At 35.0% G+C, this 27,548-nt stretch overlaps 1 protein-coding gene across 3 annotated transcripts in view; it reads right to left on the reverse strand.

Annotated features, from left to right (window-relative positions):
- Positions 1-239: 239 nt before the first annotated feature.
- Positions 240-27,548, reverse strand: part of GRIA4 (glutamate ionotropic receptor AMPA type subunit 4) — a 360,991-nt gene continuing 333,682 nt past the window's right edge. Inside the window, exons 14-16 of one of the 3 annotated variants that reach the window (XM_008064832.2) lie at positions 7,882-7,996; positions 5,479-5,613; positions 240-616 (exon numbers count right to left, since the gene is read on the reverse strand). In XM_008064832.2, coding sequence (XP_008063023.1) covers positions 452-616; positions 5,479-5,613; positions 7,882-7,996 — 415 coding nt within the window. In that variant the 3' untranslated portion in view covers positions 240-451. Of the gene's footprint in view, positions 617-5,365; positions 5,614-7,881; positions 7,997-14,260; positions 14,376-27,548 lie in introns of all 3 variants that reach the window. The other 2 variants (XM_008064829.2, XM_008064830.2) reach the window with 2 other exon arrangements.

Raw genomic sequence — 27,548 nt, forward strand, 5'->3', positions numbered from 1 at the left:
CAACGATCTTATCCTCTCTCGGTGAAGACCAAGGCCTTTCCGAGCAAGAAATTCACAGTTGGATGCGCTAGCTCGCAAGTCCGATTAGTTTTTGAGTCCACTCGAGCGAAATTGGTTGCTGTTAATACATCCATCCCAGCTCCCCGCCCCCCGCCCACTCCCCGAAACAAACAAACAAACAGACAGGAAAAGCCAAACAAACCAACACCACCACCACCACCAACAAAAAACCCCTAACGTGTGAGTTTTCCTGATATAAAATCTGAGTTTGGGTTTCCGAGCTGAGCTCATGCACGCGTTGCTGCTGCTGAGATGTCGGGCCGGGCCTCAGGTGGGACTCCCCGCGCTCAGCCCAAGGGTGGGTTCAGCCAAGACCCGCGTGCGCGCGCGCGCGCGTCCCCATCCGTCCCCAACACAGTTTGATTAAGGCACTCGATTATTTTTTTGGTTTTCACGGCAGGTCCGATGCAATGACAGCCAATCCTGAACTTTGTCTGATGGCAGTTCCCGCGTGGACAGCCTTGGGGCAGTCGGGCGTCAAGACGCGGCCGTTCTCTCCCACGCTCCCCGTGATGGATAACCTGGCTTTGTTTCTTATGGCTTCAGAAAAGGTCAGCTGGGTTGCGTGGAAAGGAAACAGAAGGGAGACGGAGTGTTACCATATTTCTGCTTTCTTCGACACCGCAGGACACCACAAACACCGAAATATCCATAAGTAGACATCTGCATTTTTTTTTTTTTCCATATGTGTATATATGTATATATACTTTCTGGTCATATCAAAACTTCTGAGAGGGCAAGGAAATCTCAGCTACACTGAGGAATGCATCAGGCTAGAGTTTGTGGTCCTAACCCGTTCAAGAAATAATTCTAACTCATAAGAGTCCGTTGATGTTTAGCGAATTGGGGAGGGAAGCACCTTTTAACTTGCTGCACTATGGCACTTCTGGACGAGCTTACAAGCTCCTGCATGTTTGACAAAATTCTTTAAATCCTGTTTCTTGTTATTTGGAAATGCTTTCTATACAGTGCAAGGATTAGACACTTGCAACTGTGATAAACTGCCTAAACAAACTCCATCTGTCTTCCTGTTTTCATAACACAGACCCTCCCCCAGACACTTTCATTCATTCACACCGGTTATAGACATGACCCAGAACAACACAGTTAGTGACATATAGTTAGTTGACTTATGCCTATCGTGGAAGCTATGGTTCATATTTTAAGAACTGCAATGAAAGTGGGCGTGTTTCAAAGCCGACTGAAAGGTCATCACCAAGGAACTTTCCATATTGAGATTACGGGGTCAGGTCTCTGAAATTCTCATTAAATTCCTGTTCCTTGTCACATTAGATAGCAGATAATATTACATAGAAAAGAAACAAACAGTATTATTATGTGAATCTGTTGACCGTTCATTCGTTTCCTTTACACGCTTTCTAGGAGCTGAATTCTAATGTTAGCTCAAGAGGAAAATAAAGTAAAGGAGAGCTTCCCTAAGTGTATTTTGACTTAGTTCATAATTCTCTCACAACTCATAATGTGTCTTAATTCCCTGTTGGGAATTTAAGATGATCAAGTCCTTTAGGAGATTTCATCACTGAATTTATTCTGCCCCGGAACTTAAATATTAGAATAATTATATATAAATAATAAAATTCACAACTGGATGAAAAACTGTTAGGGTAAAAATGGTTAAAAATCAATTATTTTAATCTTAACTATTAGAATAATTATTTATAAATAATTAAATTAATGACTGGATTAAACACTGTTAGAGTAAAAATGTTGAGAGATCAGCTACCCTGTTAACTTCAGAAAATTGAAGTCAAATTGCCAGGAATGACATATGTATGGCAAAACCAAGGTGAATCTCATAGTTTTGTTTTTAGTGAAGTCTCAAAAATCAGTACTTATTGTCATATTCAGAGTTCAAGGATCAGTTTTTACAGAAATATTCTTGGCTTTTATGTTTAAAAATCATGAAAATATAACGAGGATTTTAGGGGAAAACATTTCTACTTGATTATCTTCTATCAATCTCTTGAAATCAAAGTTTTTCTGACTTTTATTTGGTACATAGTAGGCACTCAGTAAATGTTTGTTGAATGTAAGAATGTCCACATGTGTAAATATTATCTTTTTTCTAGTTTATAAATAAAAATGATGGTATAAAATTCCAAATAAAGCCTTATCAAAACCTGCAGAATGCACACCAAAAAAGGTGAATTGTACTGTATGTAAATTGTAGCTTAAAACATTCTAAATGAGTACATTGCACACTGTTTTAAGTTACACAACAGCTGAATTTCAGCACACCGATGAGGAAGGTCAAATTGAAACCATTCAATTCAATTCAAACATTTGAAAGAATTCCTTATCAAGAACTTCTTTCCTAAGAGTCCCACTGGGGGACTAAAAGGTTGATATGGTTGCAAGAGTCTTGCTCTTTGAAGGAGACTCTTGAGAGATTATGTTATTAGAGACAAATATTTTCATACTCAACATTAGAGTGCCCATGTTTTGGGTTTGTGTATGAGAGGAGACCCCAAAAAACCAGAATTATCTTTTGGAGGGCGGTTCCCTTGAAGTACAGGCTTCCCTTGCTAGGTATGTGTTCTAGGAATCCATTGACACCAGTGTACCAGCTAGTGTAGTGGTGAGAGGCTACGTTCACCTTCAGTGAATTTTTTTTTTTTTTTGAGGGGTAAATTCTTTCAATGAGCTTGCCCATTTCATGATAGATGATTTACATAAACAACCTGCCCACACCACGCTCTGACAGTTTTTGACCAAAATTCATGACCCCCATCCGCCCTCCCTATTAACCCAATCTCTTTCCGAGAGACTTTTTGTTTGTTTCTCAGAATAAAAAAAGTCCTCAAAGGAAAGCATTCTGCCAATGTGGAAGAGGTAAGACAAAAAATAGCAGAAGGATGAAAAAGCATTAAAATTGGTGAGTTCATAAATTGTTTTCAGCAGTGGAAAAAGCACCTTGATAGGCATATTGCATCAGATGAAGAGTACTTTGAAGGTGACTGAAGTTTAAACTTGTGAGACTAGATACACAGTTTTTATAAATCAATTCTGTTTTTTGGAAGTCCCCCTCATATATGTTGCCTTTGGGATGATCACTTTTAACTAGATATTTGTTTCAATTTGACCTTCCTCATCGGTGTGCTGAAATTCAGCTGTTGTGTAACTTAAAACAGATATTCAAATGGATTGAAGGTTTCAGGTTTTGTTTTTTAGGATTCTGGGACAATATCACCTGAATTCTCAATCATTTGCATAATTGTGGTCAATGAATCAATAGAGGTCGATGAAATTTTTCCTTTGAGGGTAAAATTACACTTTCTCAACAAGCACAGGTCATTTCATTGATCCTGAAAGTCATTGTCTTTTAAAATGTCACATAGATCCAAATACTTCCTTTTTATTTGAAAGTTATTTTCTTAAAAGTTCAAATCTCCCTCTAAGGGCAATTTAATGCCAGGTTCTGACCCTGAATAAAAAATTTACATGTAAACTATACATAAATAACTGGGGAACTTATATCTCTTTTTAAGAACTTCCCAGAACTTTGTAATTAACTAGCATACATGAGTCCTTTTTCCTAAAATTTTCTAATACTCTTTTTCTTTGCTTTGCTTCTTTACCCTTGGGCCTCGCTGATGGCCAGAGTGTCTTTGTCATGCCAAAGAAAAGTCAGTTTTAATCAACCTGTAACAAAACCTTTCAAAGATATACAAAATCATCTCAGAATGCAACCCAAATAATTTGCTCTGAAACCTGATCAAGCATAGTTTTTCTCAGTTCAGGAAAATCTCACTCTCACTCTGTAAGCATTAAAATTTTGACAGCACTCCCTTAATGGCCAACACACCTTGACATTATCCCAGGTTGTTATTTTGCTACTGGAAGCCATGTGCAAGATGTTTTGATCTGAGTGAATTGAGGATTTAGCTCTTAATTCTTTTTCACAAAATTAGGAAAGGACCATTTTGGGATGATCTGTGTGCCGTCGTACTACGTCATTGATTTCTAGATCATGGATAAAAGCAATTAGATCTTGATAAGAAAGGGATGGCTTTTGTTCTTTGTTTTAAGATACTGACAGATACTTCAATAGTTTTTATATAAATAAATATCAAAATCAAGCATGTTTACCTGGCATAACCTCGGATGTGCATCTTATTAAAATTATATTGGGTTTTTGATTCCAGGGTACATCAAGCACCGGGTATCTCTTGTAGGTTCAAAGACTTATTTGTCATTGTAATCACACTGAGCAGCCTATTCAGTTGGTTATTAAATATAACTTTAGAAAATGGGTTTTAGAGATCTAATTTTAGGAGGAGTAATAACAACTTCTTTCAGATCTTATTGTAAAACCACTTTCTATCATTAGAGGAAAGAAGAAGTGGACATTTAGATTTTTAAAAAATGATATCCATCTCCTGTACTTCACTGAATGCTAGCAATTTTTTATTGTGACACTATAAGATGATGTAAGTGAGGTTGCTTTGACTTGCTTAAAAGCAATTGAAATAAAAAATAAGTTCATAATAACTCACTGCAATTTTTATCTCTTCCTGCATCCTTCCTATAGGACTCAAATATTGCTGACAGATTTCATGGAGAAACTGCCGTATTGCCTAAAATGCCTATTTACTTTAGTGATATCGTGAGCATAATAAAAGTTGAATTTCATCTAACAATTGTGAATTGTAGTAAAAATCTGGCAATCACTCTTCCCTCAAGGTCTGGCTGAAGGGCTAATGTAAGGTGAACAAGCAGTAAGGTTTCATGCCTTAAAAATATAGAACAATGGCTAATACGAAACACATTAGAATAAGAGCCAAGATTCATTGAGCACATACTATGTGCCTTAGAGCTTTTACATGTATTATTTTTTGTCAGAAAACAAATTGGCCTTAGCAAAAATAGCCAACTGTCTAGGTTTTGATCATTTAAAACAGATTTTGAGCTTATTTGGTTAGCACCTATCCTAAAATTGGATTTTTACGGAAAAGATTTGCCTGGTCTGTATGCAAGGAAGCCCAGATCTAATTTCCAATTTTTCCCCCAATTTTCATATAAAATACACTGTTTAAATCATTTTGCAGAGCAATTCTAGTTTGTTTTTTTTATCTTTCTGACCTTCGCAATGCAGATATCTATTGGCAACATAAAGTTTCAAACAGTACATCTGCAGCCAAAGAAAACCGAACCAGTTTGCACTGGTTTTCAAAAATATAAAGCTCTAATTAGAAGCAAGCAATACCACCACTGGACAGACAGGTCACGACACTGCGTTCACAGGATGCATCCCCCACTCACTGTAGTAGGCCCTAAGTCCTACCCCTAAATTTTAATACTTTCGGTTCCATATACGTTGTAACCTTCTCTATAGGTTGCTAAATTCTGGGTATTCTGCGAGGAAGTTGGGTTAAAAGTCTGTGCACTCTTTGCCACCTTCATTCTCTTCGCCTCTGCCCTGGACTTGTAACAGAACTCTATCAAAGCCACCAGCATTGCCAAGCCCAAGCCGCCAACCAGAATGTAGAAGACGCCTGCGACATTACTCAGGCTCAAGGCACTCGTCTTGTCCTGGGGGAGATAAAGACACTTCAGTTAACTGTGGAAACGTCACATCCAAAAGGTAAACAAACACATGAAACCCAAAAAGCCAATCAAAGTAAATGCTTAATTTAACCTGAAATTATGTATACATCACTGACATAGATTTATGGATTTAAGCATAAAGCTTATAGGTCTTGGGAGAAGTGAAACTACAATGATTGACAATACATTGTATGCATTTACATTCAATAAAATCAGTAACATTCTGTCATTGTTAAATGTGCAATGAAAACCACTATACTTAGCCATATGTAATAAGCATTTTTATATTTACATAGGGTGGCAGAAGTGGGTTTATTATTGTCGACTTTGAAAATGACATTTTTAAAATCAAATTACTTAAGAAAGGGGACCTCTTTTGGCTTTTGTTTCTGTTAACTTTTAATATTTGCAATCTCTTTTGAATAAACAGAACTCAATATTTCCTACTTGAGGAACTACGGGTCTTAATCAAATAGTCTCAGATCTTTTTCATCATTATTTTACCAAATATATACAAATAATATGCTAAGGTACAGATTTGCTCCTTCAATTATATTTATAAGGGAAAATCTTATGAAAATGTCACTTTTGCATATTATATAGTATTTAGAAATAATTATATATGCATAATACTTAGGTAACTTTTTTAAAGATAACTTTTAAAAATGCATAAGCTATTGTAGTCAATTAATATAATAATTTATATTGGGACACATAATTATTTTTATTGATTTAAAGATAGTTTCATTCTCGCTTAAAAGTGTTTAATAAATTAATAGTTTAGATTCTACAGAGCTTTATTATACATATTATCTCATAATAAATCCAGAATGATTGGAAGATATTAAAATTTTAACTCCATATGATTGGAAGATATTAAAATTTTAATAATTCAATTTTTTTATAAACTGAAAATATGTTTACTATATACCTTTATTTCAAGAAGCATTTTGGTAGACTGCCAGAAGAGTGCCCTGTGGCATTCTTCTTCTCAGCAGTATGTTTTATGCAAAATGCAATTCAGACCCTTAAATAATTTTATTAGGCGAATGTTTAATTCAAAAGATGCACTATATACAATGTCAATGAAGTCATGACATCACCTTACTGGGCCAAATATTTTAGGGTAACTTTATTTTTAAAATAGTCACTCATTAAGTATTTATGCTTCTCTGACTTTACATCAGAACTGTAGATAACTATTTCATTATCTGGCCAAGCTTGTTTCATTCCACTCTGGTTCAGAGGCAGACAGAAGTGAGTATAATATAGGAAGAAGGCCTGAAAAGGAATCCAATAACCTTGCTTTGTCTCTTTCTCAAATTCATTGAAACTCTCCTATTTAAAACAATCACTTGTGTAACATTTTGGAATAATCAATAATTTGTTTTCTTTCTTGAAGATTCAGAAAAAAATAAAAAAGCATTCCAAGAATGTTCAACGATGACTTTCAGGCATATTTACTTTAAAAAAAGAAAAGAATTTGTGAAGGTATTTAGATTCACTGATAAACTTGTTATTATTATTTTTTAGAAAACAAATGTAACTTTTTACACAACATTCATTTGCACTCAACAGAATTATGCCTATAGGTTCCTGCATTGTTTTAAAAAAGAACTTATGATGAAGAGATCTTAGAACTTGAGGATATCATTTCTAAACATTGACTCATTAGAATTATTTCAATGGGGGAAATAGAATTGAAAGATTCAGTCTGTTTATCTGTCAGCTCAAAAACAGAACAGAGCCTCTTCAAACTAAAGTGGAATGCTTGGCAATATGGTGACAAAAGACAGCATCTGAATAAGCATTATTTTACTATTTAGAATCTCCTTTTTTTCTGGATCACCACTGGTCAATGTCCCCCTTCCTGTTTCGAGAATTCATCAATTCTTGAAAAACGATTTCATGGTCTTTGCCTCCGAAACAAACAAATGAAACCCTAACCAAAAAACACTATTTTTTAAAATCAGTGGTACGTAAGTTTCAGGCTAATATAAGGAATTTTATTATTTTACAGATTTTGGCAGTTAATTTAGGTTTATTTAAAAGCCTTAAAATTGGGGAGCAGTCTGCAATTTCCTGGAAAGACAGTCCCTGCGGCTGAGATTTATGACGTTAGCTTTTAATTTAGGCAGTGGCTGAGTGTACAGAGAAATGCTCGGTTTTTATGGTTTCCATGTGATTTTTGACAATTGCTCCCGTTTACTGCTTTGTGAACACAAGAGGAGGCCCCGAACTGCAGCGACTGACCTTGCTTCCAGAGTCCTTGGGTCCACATTCACCTTTATCGTACCACCATTTGTTTTTCAGCTTGTCTAAGACGCCTGCCTCACTGAGTTTCAAAACGGCAAGGTTTACAGGAGTTCTTCACGTGGAAAATAACATAAATAACATTATATATGTTATTTTATGTTATTCAAGTCAAACTACATTAGAATCGCATGGCAAAGTGACAGAGCAGAGGCCACAGTAGGTGCTATGTCTCGTACCGAAGACCCAGGTTTAGACTAAGACATAAAACTGGGGCCTGCTCCATCGCTTTAGGTAACAGGCGCATACTGCTAGGGAGAATTTTTAAATAAGATGTATGCAATTACTGTGAACCCAAAACTATTGGCCTTGGTTGGGTTTCTCGAACACTTAAAATTTTCCCCACATGAATATGGAGGTCATTCGAAATCCAGAAGCTGCTTTTTCTTCTTTTTTTTTTTTCTTTCAAAATTAAGGAAGTGGCTGCAGGTTGACAGACAGACAAATAAAAACTGGATAGGACTGATTTAATTTCTTGCATGCCTTTTATTCAGTGCATGGGATCTGACTTTATGCTATACAAGTATGCCTCCAGGATCTATCATTAAATGGACTCCTTTATCTGCTTTCATTCAAGGCCTAGTGAAACAGTGTCACATAGGACCACCTTATATAGAGGAGTGTCCTCATAAGACAAGTATGTAAATCGTATTAAGTTATACGTCCATGCTGATATTTTCCTTCTGAATCCTTTAAATAATACCATCAGAAGCAATTTTCATCTATCTTGCGTCTATCGTGTTAATATACTTCAAGGACAAGTTGGAGTGACTATAATATATTCCCCAAATTCTTACCAACAAATAAAAGACAGCTTTGAGGTCATTGTCATTAGAGGGATGGGAACCAGCAACTCCAAGGATCTTTTGTCATTGTTTTTGTGGTTGGTTGGTGTTTTAGAATTTCCTTTTGCTTTTAGAAACAATCAAAAACAGACTTGTTGCATTCCTTTGGACATGTCTAAGGCTGACGCAGTCATGTTGTCTGGCTGTGTTGCCTAATACCTCACTTCTAGAAAGTGGTGAGTGGAACAATATGGCATGCATTTATTTGTTCAGGAGGGGATTCATTTCATAGACCTATCTACACGACTAGGAAATGCATTAATGGCAATGGTGATAATGATAGCTAACTTTGAGCACTGTTAAAGCATTGTACATGTTTACTATTATCATGCACATTTTATAAACAAGGAAATCAAGGCACAGAGAGCTTCACACATCTACCTGCATAACTAGGCAATAACTTAAGCAGCATTTTTGCAATAGTCTGACTTCATGGCTTGTGCAGTTAAAAGTATGTATAACAGAAGACTCAGACAATGAGGTTTCTGGTTAAACTAAAACCTATTTTTTGTACTATTAGTTTTGGAAAAAATTCTGAAATAAGAGTTTTTCTTTTTGTTTATGTGGTTTGTGAATACAATTTAAATCTTGTACCAGCGTTAAAATATCTTACTATGGCATGGGTTAATTGTTCCATTTAATAAGTCATATATGCATTTGTCATAACCTTAGAATATTATATATTTCTTGAATTAAATCTGACTTGAGCATAATTTAATACTTCCTACTAAAAGATGTGTTTGGGTGTGGGGTGAAAGGTAGATTATGGTTAATTGAGGTGTTTGCTTCACTTAGTTGCAGATAATCTAGGTTTGAGTATCTATACCTGATCTCTCCCACCTCCATTTATAAAGTGATTGTCACAAAACCACACGTGGGGGTTGATTTTTGCACTGTGAACCCCTTGAGAGCAGAAGTCACATCTTATCTATCTTTGTGAAACAGTATTTTCCAGAGCAGGTGCTCTAGAAAGTAGCAATGTTTAAATTATTTTGAAACCAGAGCAAGATTTTTCATTGAATGGCTACTCTGAGGGTTTTTGGGTCCCTGGGTTAGCTCCCCTTAAGCCTTCTTAACATGTGCAGGTAAATTATATTAGCCTATATTGCAGTTCTTGAATGGGGTGGGCTGGGAGGAGAAGGACTTGGTGCCAGAAAAAGAAGGAAAATGAAAGCTGCGTCTCCTTTAAGTGTCTTCTAGAAGGGACAGTTGAATGCAAAATTGTGGATTCGATGAAGACTGCCTTTGGCTTATCTCTCTCCCTTCTTAAGGTTCTTTCTACCCCATCATTCTCCTTCTTTGCTCTGGCCTCTTTATCCCGTCTGCTATTTCACTCCAGTGGCCTGGTTTCAGGAGGTAAGATTAGATTAGCATTTTGAATATAAAATATTTATTATTAACTACACTTAATTGTCAGCTGGTAGAAGATCAGAACAAGAAATTCATTACTGGGAGAGTCTTTCTCTAAGGACTAGCTTCCCTTAGAAGTTTTTGTTTGCCACACATTTTTTTTCCTTTCCACGTTTTCTTACTTAGGAATACATATGCTCTATACTAATTCATTTATTCTTATATTGGTTTTCATGGCAGTGGTGGAGGGAAGGACATCATTTGTAAGTATAACATACATTAAAATCAGGAATGGCCTGTGTTTTTCAAAGTGCCAAATTAAATACCAGAAATTATGTGATCAAATATAATTTCTAGAGAAAACATTACTCGATAATCATATCTACAGAATGATTTTTATATGAATATCCATATCCATGAATGTGCATATATCATATAGAGAAAGAGAATAAAGTATAAAATAATCAGAAAAATAGTTTTGTAAACATTATGTACTATGGGTGATTGATGGTTGCAGGAATTGCCAAGATTTCTAACTAGAATCAGGATTGAACAACTCATATTAAAAACTGGCATAAAATTCTGTGTATGGTTTGGGCTTAGACTAAACCATACTAGATTATAAAGAAAGTGAAAAATATGTTTTAGACATTGTAAGCAATGTTTTAAAACTAGTTCATTGTCGATTAGTGAATTTCTGGTATTTGAACTTTATTTTTTTTAAGAGACAGAATCTCCCACTGTCACCTATGTTAGGGTATAGTGGTGCAATCATAGCTAGCTGCAGCCTCAAATTTCTGGGCTCAAGTAATCCTCCTGCCACAGCCTCCTGAAGTAGGCAGGACCAGGACTACAGTCGTACACCACCATGCTTGACTAATCTCTGTTATCTTATTCACAAGAATGAGTCTGCATTTCTTAAGACCATAAAAAAGGACCACATTGCAATAGCATTAAACTATCAGAGGATCACATTTTCAAATGAAAAACCTTGTATCTCCCCAATCATGTGTTTCTACTTTAATTTATTTTATTTAAAATGCAAGAGTCTGTTCTTCAGATCTTTCGTGAAATTTTTACATTTTCATATGAAGCCTCTTGGCCAAGGACTGCCATGATCAGAACTCTATGGCACTGGAATAACTGTCAGGTGATTAGGGAATGGTGATTACAGTGTGGGTTGGAGTGTGACAGAGAAGCAGCCACAGAGTCTCTGAATAGCTCTGTTATTGGTTATATTGAATCATAAGCTCCTTGAGGGAAAGGACAGTGGTCATTCCCTTTTCTACATGGGTACTGGCCTGTTGCCTCGTGAAAACTGGAGTTTAATAATATGCTGCTGGATGGAAGGCTGGCAATGTCTCCCCCGGTCACAATCCTGTGAGTGACAGGCGAGTCAACTCTCTCCTTTTGGGAATCTTTTCAAGTGTGGTACAAGTTTCCACCTTCCCTCCCTCATTAGATGAATCACTGTTAGGAAAGTCAGTTTTCTTCTACCAAGATCCATCATTGACAATTAGGTAAGTTGGAATTTCATCACGTGTGCTGAGCTCTCTGTGCATTTTTTCCTCCCACACTGAATTGGTTGCATCTGTCTCTGCTCAAGGCTTCATAGCCAGCTGCATTCCTCCATTCTCTTTCTCCTTGTTTTACCACTTTGGTTAAAGATCAGGCCAAATGGGAGGGGCAACGTAAGTTTATAAAGAAGCTCAGTCACCTGAAGAAGGTACAAAATGAAAATGAAAAAATGGCTATCTTGGAGTCATTTACTTTGATCGAACTTAGGTCAGGCCTTTTAAAATGCCCTCTCTTATTACCAATTCAGAGCAGGGTATTATTAACATCTCCATTGCAACAAGCTATTCTCTGGGAGATACACCTCACACCAATGCACAGCCTGCTTGGATTTTTAAAAGTATAAACACAAAATTACTGAGGAAAAATAGAACATAGCATCATTTCATTTTGGGAGAACATTTTATGTTAATTTTTTATAACATGTTCTACTACTTGTCAAAATTTGAAATAATGTTCATTTTAAATTTTGTAATTCGTGTTTAGTGAAAGCAACATACTGTATAACTTTAAGAACAAGCAGCTTGATTTTGGAAACTGCAAGGTTAGATTCACATTTCTTTTGGATGGCAAAACAATTTTTTTTTGAATTGGAGTCTCACTCTGTCGCCCAGACTGGAGTGCAGTGGCCGCTCCCGGCCACCGTAGCCTCGACCTGCTGGACTCCGGCGATCCTCCTGTCTCAGCCTTCCAAGTAGTGGGAACTACAGGCGTGCGCTACCACGCCCGGCTGATTTTTGATTTATTGTAGAGATGAGGTCTCGCCAAGTTGCCCAGGCAGGTCTCGAACCCACGGGCTCAGGCAATCCACTCACCTCGGCCTCCCAAGGCGCGGGATTACAGGTTGAGCCACCAAGCCCAGCTGGATGGCAAATATTTACTGAATGTCCATTATGTACCAAACAATGTGTTGGATAGAAGCTGATGAAATCTGACTCAGTTGTTCAGTTCATTTAAGTAATTTATGTTATGTAGACATTTCTAATATATTTACATTTATTCTGCTTTCTTGTTTTTCTTTAGAAAGAGTATTTAATGTACACTAAAGTGGGACTTCATGATTTATATTTATAGAAAATTTGATCCGTAAAGCAGTGCTGTACTTCCTTTTTATTTGTAATAAAAATGAAAAAGTGCAAACAAAACTTTTCTAATAGAATAGAATATCTGTTTTTATTTTCTCTGGTGCTTTAATTTTAATGTGCATGAAAGAATGCTAAATTATTAGTGTGAACTTGAATAATTTTGTTGAACTATTAGTGTAAACTTGAATAATTTTCTCTGTACCTCTCTCTATATGCCATATATATAATATTCCATATATAATGATATATACTGAGATATATATGTATGCTTAAGGGAACTAGCAGACAATTTCAGACAAGGTGGGAACTAGCAGACAATTTCAGACAAGGTGGGGCTATAAAATGTAAAATGAGTTACTATTCCTTAAGATGGTGCCTGCAATGGAGGCAAAATTTATCCTTCCACCTTCTGCAATAAGGCTGGTTATTAGAGGAGACTATACAAGGGAGTGCAATTTGAAAAGTTCTTTAGATCAGGATGGGGGGGAGGTAATGGTGACCATTCCAGCAGGTAGTCCCTGAAAACAGAGCATCATTCTGGTTCTGTGTGTTGATAATTTATAGCCCAATCAAGAATCTGAAGGTACTCAGGATTTCCTGTTTTGGACAATATTCTAGATTTTAAAACAAAGACAAGAGTGCGCACTTCAAAATTTTCATTATTCTCATATACCAATTGAAGGTCATTAGAACTTTCCCATGGGCGAATTGATTTCTTTACATTTATAAACTCTGATACAATGAAGAAGGATTCTGGGACACTAGTTAGGATATTCTATTATTTGCCTACCTTTCTGTCTTTAGACACTGCTTAGAAATTTTAAAAATCCATTGTTTTATGAAGCTGGAACTATGATCTAAATGAGTGAAGACAAAGTCGAATTGGTCTTGCCTTTGTTGCCTGATCATTTTGCAATTTGATCCATTTATAGAAGGCAAAAATGTCTAGTTCATACCACTGTCTTTGATTTGTTATTTAAAGGAAGCCTGGGATTTTTAGATGGTGCAAACTTTTTGATAGGTACTCTAGGCAGGCCTAGGTGGAGTCAGTTGTTACCGTTACTTAAAAGGATTTGGTAAACGTTTTGGCTGTGCAATGATGAAGAAAACGAGACCGATTTTCTCTCCTGTTCTCACATCTTTTTTCACTAAATTTCTCTTTCAGAAACTTAGATCCCTTTCTGCTTTTCCAGATAGAGATTCATAAGACTGTCATGTCTGATCCACAGCCTCGGCAAAGCCAGAGATTTTCAGTGACTATTTTCCTTTGGTCTGTTAGTGTGCCACCAGATTGATAACGGTTGCAAATATTTTTGTGTTGACAGTAATTGCAGACTTAAGTTTGTGAAGTGACTTGGTTGGCAATTTGACTGGCATGAGTAGGTCCAAACCGTGGGTCTCCCAGCAGATGCACCGATTACTTTTACATACTGTTTACCCGCTTTTGGTGACATTGAGGCTAACCTTGGAGTCACCTCCCCCGCTGCCACATTCTCCTTTGTCGTACCACCATTTGTTTTTCAATTTGTCCAAGAGGCCTTGTTCATTCAGTTTTAAAACTGCGAGGTTAACAGCATTTCTTGAAACGATAAAACATATTTTGTAAGAAACTGCACAGCTGTTAAGATGTTAGAAGGGATGAGGACTTAAGCTCTTTTATAAGCTTCTCCCAGACGCTAAATAAACCTCTCATTTTGCCATCCTGCAGCCCCTTCCAGTGGAGTCTAAACCAAAGGCAATTAATTGCAACTAGTTTCAAAAGTATTAAACATGCAGTGATTGGTGCTGTTCACTTTCACAGTTCATTTATGGTCAAATAACTGATCTCATCATCAACCAATTCCATGAACTTTTTTTCTTTTTCTTTCTTTCTATATATATATATATAGAAATATATATATATATATATATATATATATATTTTTTTTTTTTTTTTTAACAAAACAGTAATAAACTTGAATTTACTAGTAATTGAGGAAGAATTGTGTCTTGGATTTCTTTGCCTCTAAGAATGTCAATGACCCAAAAGAGAATGAAGTTAAAATGTATTCCCAGAAGGAAAAACAAAATGGCGTAAACAAACCAACAAATTAGCCATTCATTTTTCTGTACTGATTTCAGAACAACAAAGAATATGGCTTAATTATCATTTTCTTTATTATGTATGTGGGTTTAGTTTGTTTTCTTGTTTGATTTATTTGGTCTCTAAATCTAGGATTTCCTTGTCATTTGTTTCATGGACTGGACATCATAAGATAGTCAAGAGATAGCAGCTCAAAGGAAAAGTTCTTACATCTGAATTTTGTGTTGATTCTTAAAGGCATTGGATGCTATTTAGAAATTAGAATCGTGTATCCAATTTGACTGCTTAAATTAAATTAAACCCCAGGAAGTCATGCTGCAAACAATATGGACTTTGCAAACAAACCCACTAGATTTGATTTTCTCCATGTTTATCTATCTCTACACGGGAATCAGGGAAGTATATCCTGATTAATCTCTAAGAGGATTGAAACAATGTGCCATGAGGGCTTTTACCTCTCATGCTTTGGTTTCTTTCCCGCTTTCAAGTTACAGTTTTAAAACGACTAAGTCTTTCAAGAGCTTTTTTCATCATTAACATGTCTGTTAAATCTAAGGAGTGGCTTATATACTGAGAGAATTCAGGTACAGTTTGTGCTATGCTATTTGCAAAATAGATAAACTAGTTAATGCCAAATACATTAAAGATAAAATAAGCAAAACAACTATATTAGCAAATAGCACACGAATATTTATTGGCAAGTGAAATGCCATTTAGCTAATGAATTAATGTATTGCATGTTTTACCATTAATTAGTCTACTAAACTGTTTTTTCTCTTAAAGTGTGTTTGTAATATTTCAGGTAAACAATGTGTTTTTCCAGTGTTGTGATGGTCTGATCCACTCGGAGAGTAAACAGTTCCCATGAGTAAACCACACGTCTAGAATTTTTAGTATTAACTCTTCTTAAGAGTTAGACTGCCCATTTGCTAAATACGAGTTAAATAATTAGCTCTTCCTACATTCACAAGTAAGTGCCATAAAATAATTAGTATACTTTTTAATGTGAACAATATCAGGTTGTCAGTTTAATCACCAAAAGGATCAGATTGAAATATAGAAATGAATACATATTCAGTGAAGATAGAGGCATCTATTTTTTAAATAGATGGAAGAAGTGTTGGGAGAAAAAATTATATTAATTCATTTGTGTCTATAAGAAAACTATATAAATTTGTCTTAATGAATTAAGGCTAATTACTAAAATTTTCTATTGTGAAAAGTTATTTTATAATCCACTTTATTTTAGCTTTAAACATTCATTTCAGATTTTTAAAAATGAAGTAGTATTTCAATTATTTTATATGTTGATTAGATCATTCCTTTGATAAAACTAAAACCATTTCATGAGAGGGTTATTTAACAGGGTTATTAGCCATATTCAAATACAGTTTCACAGCACAATAGAAAACAAAAAAGCAAAATAAAGGAATGGATAAGGAAAAAATGCTTTACATTGAGAAAATTGGGATCGAGCTTTCTACAAAATTATTCTAAGACATTGTGTTTCTAATACCAACTAATAGGCCATGTAAAAACAGTTTAGTTTCACACTGCTATTTTTATATGTGTACATATATATGTACATATATAGTTAATATTATACATTTGACTGATAGATAAATCACTGCCCCACAACTAATCCACTTGTTTCCTTCCAGAAACTTGTGGTCCCTCAATAAAGCCCACTTAATACCATCATATAAAATTTCCTTTCTTTAATGATGCATAGCAGAAGGTATTTTGTAATGAATATTTAAAGATGATCTTCAGTATTTCAAACTCAAACTTTCTTCGCATGCTAAAAGTGTCTGTTATTTCCTACTATTGTCTGACTAAAGATGTAATTTTCTTACATAATATGTCTAAGTCTAAAGGTCTCAGTGAATTGCTGTTCAAATTTTGACATCAACCCCATATATAATAACTATTTGGACATCTATTCCATGTTATAGAATAAATCCTTTTTCCATGTTGTTAATAATAAGAACCATCCAATGACTTTAAATGTATATATGTATAAAGTTTAAATATATAACTTTTTCCACTTATTAATTTTGAGTAAATTAACCTAGTGCCAAGTAAGATTTCCTTGTAAAAAAGGCAGGCTTAATTCAGACTAAGACATTTATCTTGTACTCTTTACCCTTCTATAAACAGCTTGTCATTAAATATACATAAATATATATATTAAATTATATATGTATAATTACTTCCCTCATTTCACTAGGGTAGATTGAAAAATACTTTTTATCTAGCCAGAAAGAAAAAGAATTCCTGAAGGAGTAAAGGTATTCAAGGCTAAGGAAGCCATAAGAAGTCAGATAAATGAAGATGTAGAAAGCAAATACTTGCTGTAGCATGTTTTATTATTGTTTCGAAATCCCCTTCAAATATCTCAGACATAGACTTCAATATCAATGTCAGAAACTCATATTAACATAAGGGATATTCTTGCCCTGATGAAGCATCAGAGAAGTTGCAGTAGTGATCTACCAGCAGACGAGAGCAGAAGAAGAAAAAAATATTTTTAGCTATTTATTACAGTCATTATTCCTTTTATTGTATGAAATGTGGTAAATTCAACTTTTATAGAATAAAGTCAATCGAAATAGATTGTTTTCTGTTTAAAAATGAAAGAGGAGGAAGAAGCAACAAGTGACCACATAGATTTGAAGTAGGACCTGGGTCACTTTGACTTTCCCTTGTATGTCTTAGGGAAAGTCGAGGTAGACAATCAAACAAAACTCCTCTCAGAATAGCTTGCCTTCCTTCCTTCTTTCCTTTTTTCTTCCCTCCCTCCCTCCCTTCCTTCCTTCCTTCTTTTTAAAATAGTGGTGAGGTGATGGGAAACTTCATTCACAGCTGGAACAAAAATGCTTACCTGATCAAATTCCAGCACCTCTGAAATACTTCTAAAGGTTTTTATTCCTAGAATTTTCTTCAATTGAGTTAGATTATGAAAATCCGTAATTTGCTGCCCTAGCATCTGGGACCCACTTTTGTTAATGAACATTTTGTTGAAATGCCTCATTAAATGTAAGCTTTACAATGGGAGCTAACATAGCATAACTAACATAACATAACTTTTCCCATTTATTAATTTTGAGCAAATTAATCTAGTGCCAAGTAAGATTTCCTTGTAAAAAAGGCAGACTTAGTCCAGGCTAAGACATTTATCTTGTACTCTTTGCCCTTCTATAAATAACTTCTCATTAAATTCTATAGATTTCAATATGCCTTTATGCTTACTTTTCTGCTTTACTCATTATATTTACTTCTAGACCAAATTTCTTATAGTGTACTTTCTCTGTTGGTGCAGTATTAAAGTGTACATCTGATAACATGTCTGCCTAAATAAATTGGACAAATTTTGAAAGTTTACATCTTGTAAAGTATTTTTATGAGTTCGTGGATTTGTTACTATTATCATAAAGGACAGATACAAACTCTTAAATTCAGTCAATGTGTGCCTACAGGATATTTAGGACCCATATAATTTGTAGAATAATTAACTGGCCAGACTAGTCAACATTTTGAGACCTCATCTTCATACAAAATAAAAATATTGACTGGGCATGGTGGCTTGGGCCTGTATTCCCAGCTACTCTGGAGGCTGAGGTGGAAGGACTGCCTGAGCCCAGGAGGTTGAGGCTATGGTGAGCCATGATTGTGCCACTGCACTCCAACCTGGGTAACAGCAAGATTTTAACTCAAAAAAAAAAAAAAAAAAGGAAATATTATCTTTAGTCTGGTCAAAACACATTCAATTCCATTGTACTTAATAGGATAAACATTTTATTGTTGGCTACGATGCCAATAATATATAGACTTAATCGAGTTTTTCTTAAGTACTCTATAATGGTTCTACTGCTTTATCAGCCTTTTAAGAAAGGATTCATTAGTTATACAGGTTGAATATCTTTAATTCTAAAACCCCAGATCCAGAATGCTCCAATGAGCATTTGTTTTGAGCATCATGTCAATACTTAAAAAGTTTTAGATTTTGAAGCATTTCAGATTTTGAATTTTCAGATTAGGGATGCCGAACTGGTAAGGATAATGTAAATATAGCAAATCTGAAAATAATGGAAATCTGAAACACTTCCAGTCCTAAGATAAGGTATTATTAACTTATTCACACAGTTTTCGGTTTGTTATCTCTTCGCAAGAGTGCTTTCTTCATACCGTACTCTATAAAATTTAAATATAACTGTCCAGAATATTTATCTGAATGAAACAGGGAATTTTTTTCACAGCCCTCAATAAATATTAATATAGCTTTAAAACACATAAAAATTGTATAACAATAAGAAATTGTGTAAAGAAAAAAATTTCCTTTAAAATCAGCAAAGGACATCGATAGATATCTTAACAGGAAGAAATACACATCTTATAAAAATAATTCAGCCAGCCGGGCTCGGTGGCTCAGCCTGTAATCCTGCGCCTTTGGGAAGCTGAGGTGAGTGGATTGCCTGAGCCCGCGGGTTCGAGACCCGCCTGGGCAGCGAGACCTCATCTCTACAATAAATCAAAAAATCAGCCGGGCGTGGTAGTGCACGCCTGTAATTCCGGCTACTCGGAAGGTTGAGGCGGAAGGATCGCCGGAGCCCAGCAAATCGAGGCTGCAGTGGCCGGGAGCGGCCACTGCACTCCAGTCTGGGCGACAGAGTGAGACTCCAACTCAAAAAAAAAAAAAAATAATAATAATAATTCAGCCTTACTTGGACTTCAACTACTGTCAACTAAAGCAATGCAAATTCATTTCTTTCTATAGATACTGGGAAAGATAAAAGTAAAGATAATGCTCAATATACTCAAAGATTTAATAAAATGGGCAAGAATTTTCATACACTGATGATAGAATTAAAAATTGGAAATAAAATAGTTTGGCCTTGTAAACAAAAGCTTGAAAATAATTCTTACCCTTGATCCAGTAATTCCCCTTTCAGGAATCAAGCATAAGAAATTAATTTAAAATGTTGCCAAAGAAACTTATGATACATTTCATAGTATAATTACATAGTAAAACAATGAAAGCAATCTACAGATCCAAAAGAAAGGGAGATTAAGTAGATTCTGGAACACACCAGGGGTTCTCCAGCTTGATTTGAGTAGCATAACTCCTATATTACAAGTACAGATGCTCAGAGCTAGCTAGCACTGCTGCATTAGGGTCTCCTAGACTGGGGGCACCCTATGTTACAAAGATTCTGAGGTAATACTACTGATAGTACCAATAACCCATATGATTGATAATTTATAACCATCACAAAATTTTAATGACAAAGGGAAATGCTTATGGCATAATGTCAAGTGGAAAAAAGAAACAAATTTGCTTTTTCATTGTGATCTTAGTCTGAGAACAAACTGTGTATGTATATATGTATTTATATATTTAATGTTGATGAACAAATTTGGAAAAAAACAAATCACTATCTCTGGGTGGAGAGATTATGATGGATTTGGATTGCATTTATTCTGTATGCTTCCCTACCTACCCAGAATATTCTACAATGGGCAGTGATACTTTAATCATCAGTGGAAAACAAACAAACAAATGAAGCTCTCAGTTATTTTATAATATAATGCCTTCGAGAATTGTTTCATTCAAGCCAAAATGTATATTCTGTTTTGGATGAAATACAATTTGAGAAAGAGATAGAACCTAGGGGTTATTCTTAAGGATCTCAGAAAACAAAACAAAAACATTCATTGATCCTGATGATGTGGTTTGCTTTGGTCCACCTAGTTTTGTGCCTCTAGGTCTCAGGCCGGAGGACATGTGGTGTATTTGGCTTCTACAAAGGCTCTACTTTATTTGAGGGTAACAGGTCAGGCGGAGAAATGTGAGTAATACATCCATCAGCAGCCATACCCCATCAGATAGGATCTGCAGGAGGTTAATGGAACTCTCCTTGGTCTACAGAGAAGACTTGCTGTTTCACACATATTTACATAGATAAGGTGAGTCTTCTCCCTTAGGCTGAATTAAATGAATGTGACTGTGAATAAACTTGAGTCCTGCTAAGTGGACCATTTACACACAAAAAAACAAAACTATTTGTTTTTAGAAAAGGAGAGTCTATGGCTATCAACTATGTTTTTTCCTAAACACAGTATTAGAGACCCTAAGAGAAAGTCTTTCTTTTTTTTCAGAAATGTAAAAAAAAAACAAAAAACCAATTTATGTTTATCTTCCATCATACTACATATTTATTGTATTCCTTGAAATCAACCCAAAAGTCCAGATCGGAATACTAATTTGATTTAAAGTTTGTTCTCTAATAAGAAGATAGTAATTTCATGAAAAATAAATAATAATCAGCTCTGTTTAGACTATTCTGTTATTAAATGATGGCTGCATTGTCAGTATTCTATAAGAGTTTCATGTATATTCCTCATACTGAGATGAGATAAGGTAGAGGAGAGCAAATATCACCTAAGATTTACTTTTGCAATTTAGTTAATGATGTCCCCCAAATAAAGGTGGATAGAGAGAGCAAAAAACAAAACAAAACAAACAAACAAAAATTGAAAATTTACAACATACTCCGGAACGTTGTATAAGGTCAGTTAATAGCCTACTGAGAAAAATTACTATTTTATATTAATCATTAGGATATGAAAAGTAAATAAAAAATCAATAGGCTGCCAAAGGATACAGAGTGAAGAGCTGAATATGTCTGATGTTAAGGAAAGGCATTTGCATTCACAGTTCTACCCTTCTTCAGCTATTTAGCCCTGGAAGAGTAACTGGTTCTCAGCATTATCAATGCTCCACTAAGTTTTCAATTTAACTTGTAGCTGTGCTATTACTTTTCTTCCCAAATTATCCCTTCCAGTAGACAAGCACAAGGCTCTTTTGGCTTCATTGGATTTATGCATTCATTTCCAAAGGCAGAATTTGGGCTAAATTGCTATACACACACACACACACACACACACACACACACACACACACACACACATACATACACACACACACACACACACACACACACACACAAAGATTTTAGAAAAGATAGTTTTCACTCCAGTTTGTCTATGCCATGACAAGTAAGGTATGCATAAAATGGCACTATTGATCAATAATTTAATATTCACATTAGGAGGGAAAAAATTTTGTAAGTGAAGAGACAATTCAGACCCATCTTGATTTGTAATGAGCATTTGAAAACCACTTTGATAAGGGAGGATTTTGTGTCTTTGCTTTGGGTTTTGGATGACATATATATAATTAAGTCAATGTGGAGAACTTTGAATTTCACACTCCATGTTGAGTCAGGAGAGTGAAGCAAATTAAACATATACTTATCTAGATTCCAGAAATTGTCTCTAAATTGTATGTCCATTGAAATTTGCATGATTAATTTCTATTTGATAAGTCGATCTGAGGAATATTACTGTGATGGAGCTTTGTGATTTTTTTGGGATATATCTGCCAGTAATTTACCTAGAGCATTAGCAAGGGATTGTGAGAAATGAAAATTTTAACTATACCTTTAGTATTTTTTTAAGGTAATCTTTACAAATATTTCATGCAGTTTAATTCACTGTTTTGTCAATTTTAGGTCATAGGATAGATTTTTATAATCTATTTTCGGTCATGAACCTCTTTTAGAATCTGATGAAAGCTTACAGATAATTTCCCAGGAAAAAAGCACAAACATACAAAACCACAAACTGGCATACAAGTCCAGGGAGTTTGCTGACCTGGGAAGGTTATGAATGCAGGTTAAAAAGAGATCTCTAGATTCTAATAACATTTGTGATGGTTATCAAGTAAGTCTATTAAAGGTAAGAGAAATAATAACATTTCTATGATGCCTGGTAGCTAAGATTTTGACAGAGAAGAGATTTTAAGACTGTGATTTGTTGAGAAGGGATTTCTAAGGTACTAGTCTTGACCTATGATTATTCTGAAAGCACATGATGTGCAGGATATTTTTAAAGACTGTACATGAAACCAATACAAATTTTAGAAAAACAACTGTAGAAAGATGTTGTTAGCTACACTTACCTAATATGGATAAAATATCAATTATTCATATTAAATACCATAATTAAAAAAAACTGGTGGCATTGGGGTGCTGTCTGAAATAAAGTCTCTTCCTCAAGCCACCCCCTTATTTTTATCACTATCCATGATCAAATAATACAAAAGGGATCTTTGTTTCAAGATGAGACTGCAACTGCCAAGAATGTGAAGTGCTTCATGTTATCTCTAAATATCATTCACTTTTCAAGTTGTGGTCATTATGATTCTAAAGTAAATTTACTAAAATAAATTTTGAAAATATAAGAACTGGTCTCTGTGACATGAGCAGCGTGTGAGCCATTCCACGTACTGTGCCTTTCACTCAGATTCCTTGCCTGAACCATGATTAGCAGTGTAGACTCTGCCCTTGTCCCTGACTTTGGATTTCTTCATCTCCTTCTATGATTTCCAGAATTCCATTCCATGGACCACAGATCATGTTTACTTTTTCTATCCTTCACTGGCTCCTAAAAACTCTCATCATTTGCTTTAAGGACTCAGAATCTCAGACTTTTTGTGTCAGAATGTAAGTTCGATGTTGTCTCCTTATACAACCTTTTCATTCTACAGATGTGGTCACTGGGGCCTAGTGAAAGTTAGGTGACTTGTCCATCAAACCACAGCTGGGATGCAAGTCTTCTGCCTTCTGGTCCAGTGCTCTTTTCACAGTACCATGACACCTTTTGTTTCCTGTCTTTGTTCTTTCCTGTGCAGCTAAACTATCCATTCATTCTTTGTATGGCTTCTTAAGGAAACTTTTCTTTTTCCCTGAGAAGTTTGCCAGGCGAACTACACCTGATTAAGCTTTGGAAGTTATTCGACTCATATATTCCTTGCACTACTAAGTTGGACACTTCAGATCTCTCAGGCTAAATACTCTTTGAGTTAAGAAAAAACTCAAACTGAATGATACATCCTAAACACCCAAGAAGGAAGTGCAGCAGATCATTTTCTTTGAAAAGCAATACCAATAACCTATGTGATGACTTGGTTTAACTTTTCTTCCAAGGTTAAAATAAGATGTCTTTTTTCATACATCCTAAGTTCTTAATGACAAGTTTTAAACTTTTGGGACATGTAATCTTGGATCCCAAGCACAACATCGTAAGGAAGCTCTCATATAATGAATTGAAAAATTGTAGACAGAAGAAGTAGAACTGTAAAAACAAACACTAAAATAACAAGGCCTGACCACAAAATGCAATTTCATCTTTGAGTTTTCATTTATCTTCCTTTCCTATAAGTAGCCACTAAGAACTGTTTTCCTAAAATGTGTCTCTCACTTTCACTTGTATTGCATTACCTTAGGTTGAAGACTTTATCACCTGAGACCAGAAACACTGCCACTCTCAATCCATTCTCTGCTACCCAGAGTCCCTCTTTTGAGGAGAATTGACTTCAAACTCATGATAGAACATTTTTTAGGAATTCCTTTGTTCCCTCCTCTTAGTCTTTCAAAAATTCTTACCATTTTACAGTAATCACTCACTGACTTATTCACTTAACTAATATCCATATACATCGAAATCTTTTCTATGAGATGTTTCCTAGACACTCTTGATTCTGTTTATCTCCTGCCTCTTTAAATCATAACATCAAGCACTCATATTTGCTTTGTGTCATACATTATGTTAATGTTACCTATTCAAATCTTTCCTCCCTCTTGGAGAAACAATTGTGTTTTACTGTATTTCATACCATTTTCAATCCTAAGCCAGAGCAAAAAGTATAGCTGGTATGCAATAACTACATGTAGGACTGATATCGTAGTGAATTAACTTCAGAGGCTATTTTGCAAGTGATCCATTAAAGTGAAAAAATAATGTCCTGGAAAATGGAAGGGAAAACTTTGACTATGAAAACTAATGGATTTTGGGAAAACCTGGTGAGAAGTTTGGTTTTAAAACAAAATGCTCCAAAACTGTCTATTAAATGTTAGCAAGAGGGATGTAAAAATATTACTTGACGTTAGCTATCTTTATGAATATGACAGACAATTTAGTCCATTGGATAAACAAGATAATCTAGGAAGGTATTTCAGTGATATTATAGATAGCAAAAATAAATGGTCACCAATTCACTTTATGGGGCTGTGCAAAGAAAGAACACAAAATGATTAAATAAAATACAACTTTGTTGTGAATACCAAGAAAACATGATGCTCCCAACTAAATTTTAAGGTAGAAATCTTCCATAATGGTATTTTTATAAGTCACTTCTCTATTTAATAAAGTTTGGCTAATAAAACATATTACCTTTAGAAAGTTTCTTATCAAATTTACTTCTTAAAGTAGTAACATTAGCTCATTTTAGAAATTAAAAATTATATATATTATCAACAGATACTAAATATCAACTTAAAGATGTTCGACTTTAGATTTATTTCACAATATATTTAAAGATACATTTAACTCACTGAATATGTCTACTTAAACTTCATATACACATACTGTAAATTTTCTATCAAATTATTGAGAGAAAAAGGAAAATCAGAGTCTCAGCTCTCTTCTCTCACTTAAGGTTTCAGATTCCTTACAGTATTTGGATGTTGCTCTAATAACTTAAAATGTGTTTTAGTTGGTCTTGTTTCACCTACCTTATCTTTTAGCTTGGGCTTTGTTTGTATTATTTGAGAATAATACAAACAGGAGAAGAAACTTGGATGATAAAAATAGTGCTCCTTACAGAAATAGTGATTGCAAGCAAATGAAAGGAAAATGTCTGAAGTTTTCATTCACAGTTCAGGATTCCAGTGGATCTTTTAACTAGGAAAGCATGTGGTTTCTCTCTGTTACTCTCTGAAAATAACTGAAACCAAGAATTTTAAGTCCATGGGTCTCTAAAGATTTTAATTGTATGACATTTTAAAGTGAAAATATAAAGTTGCTTATCTTGATTATGAGCAACAGGGCTTATAATCGTATTTCAAAATATAAATATATTCTAATGCTCATTTTTAATTAAGCAAATCCGATAAATAGATAAAAGTGATACCAAGTTTAAATTCTTTAAACAGTCTCACCTCTATTTGCTTCTATTGGTTTTAATACTACATATCACATGGTATTTCAGTTATTTGCTCCTTGTCAGATGTTGGTTATATCTTAAGACAACAGCTGAACATTTTCATGTACTCTTTCTAGTATACCTAATCAATTGAATATAATTAATAAAAATAATACTCTTCACTCTACTAAGTAACAAGACAAAACAAAAATGGTGTTTCCCTTTCAATTTCCTGTTATCCCAAAGAGTTAAGTTACTGTAATACCACCACTGATTCTTTCCTTGAATGAGAATAATGTGAAATATTTCATGAGAATCCAAAATACGTAAATCTTCCTGATGTAACAAATGTCCACGTAGATAGACATCAATTTCTAACACATAAATAGTTCAGTAAAAATATTGTGACAATTTTCTTGTGTATGATTTCGTAGACAGCATATGTCTGGCATCTTAAAATTCAGGATGAATAAATCAAGAATGAATAATGTGATTCAAATATATCCTGTACTTTTTACTAAGGAGTCAGTGTGTGAGAAAGTCAAAATTAGGTTTTACCTGACAATCTGACAGCAAAATGTGTTATGTGCTAAATGTTCAATGCTTAGGTTTCTGGATTTGGTGACCATTGTATAGAATTATCTACATAAATCGCATGAGTTGATAGTAAAAGCAAGTTTCTATCTTGTATGTGTTCTACATATATGTCTAATCACATGACTACTATTGTTCCTGCTCAGAAGATAATAGCCTCTAACAAAATATAGCCTTCTGAAAGGTTTTCTTTCTCCTTCCTTCCTTTCTTTCTCTCTCTTCCCCCCCTTCCTCCCACCCTTCCTTCCTTCCCTCCTTCCTGTTGGAGTCTCACTCTGTCACCCAGGCTTGAATGCAGTGGCGCACCCATAGTCACTGCAGCCTTGACCTCCTAGACTCAGGCCATCCTTCTACCTCAGTCTTCCATATAGCTGGAACTATAGGTACACACCATCACGGCCAGCTAATTTTTTGATTTATTATAGAGACAAGGTCTTGCCAAGTTGTCTAGGCTGGTCTCAAGCCCCTGGGCTCAGCATCCTCTTGCCTCTGCCAAAGTGCTGAATTTACAGGCAAGAGTCACCATAACTGGTCGGGATTTTCTTTTATTAAAAGTTCCAAGATGGGGCACAACATTTACTATCTGGGGAATGGGCCACCTGAGGCCCAATCTACACCACCACACAGTATATCCATGTAACGAGTACATATGTGTACCCCCGAATCTAAGATAAAATACATTTTTTTAAAAAGTGCAACAGTAATGTTACGGTTATGCCAGGCTTCTAATCATGTTAAGAACAAAATGGCAGACCTGTATTAATGAAAGATACTCTATTTTTTGGCAACAAATAGCCGGAATTTTCATTCTTTCTGTACATTTCTTCTCCCATCCTAAAGTTTCATTCTTCTTGAACTCCGAGTGTCTCAGTTACCTGACCTTACATCTTTTCTAAAATCTACTTGAGTCACATGAGATCCTCTAAAAAGAACTATTGCTGAAAAGGGTCTGGGAGCTGGACTCTTTTATGATCCATATGATCTTGATTTTTTTTTTTTTTTGAGTTGGAGTCTCACTCTGTCACCCA

Source organism: Carlito syrichta, unplaced genomic scaffold (genome assembly GCF_000164805.1).
Source record: "Carlito syrichta isolate Samal-C Ts95f unplaced genomic scaffold, Tarsius_syrichta-2.0.1 Scaffold308079, whole genome shotgun sequence".
Classification (NCBI taxonomy): Eukaryota; Metazoa; Chordata; class Mammalia; order Primates; family Tarsiidae; genus Carlito; species Carlito syrichta.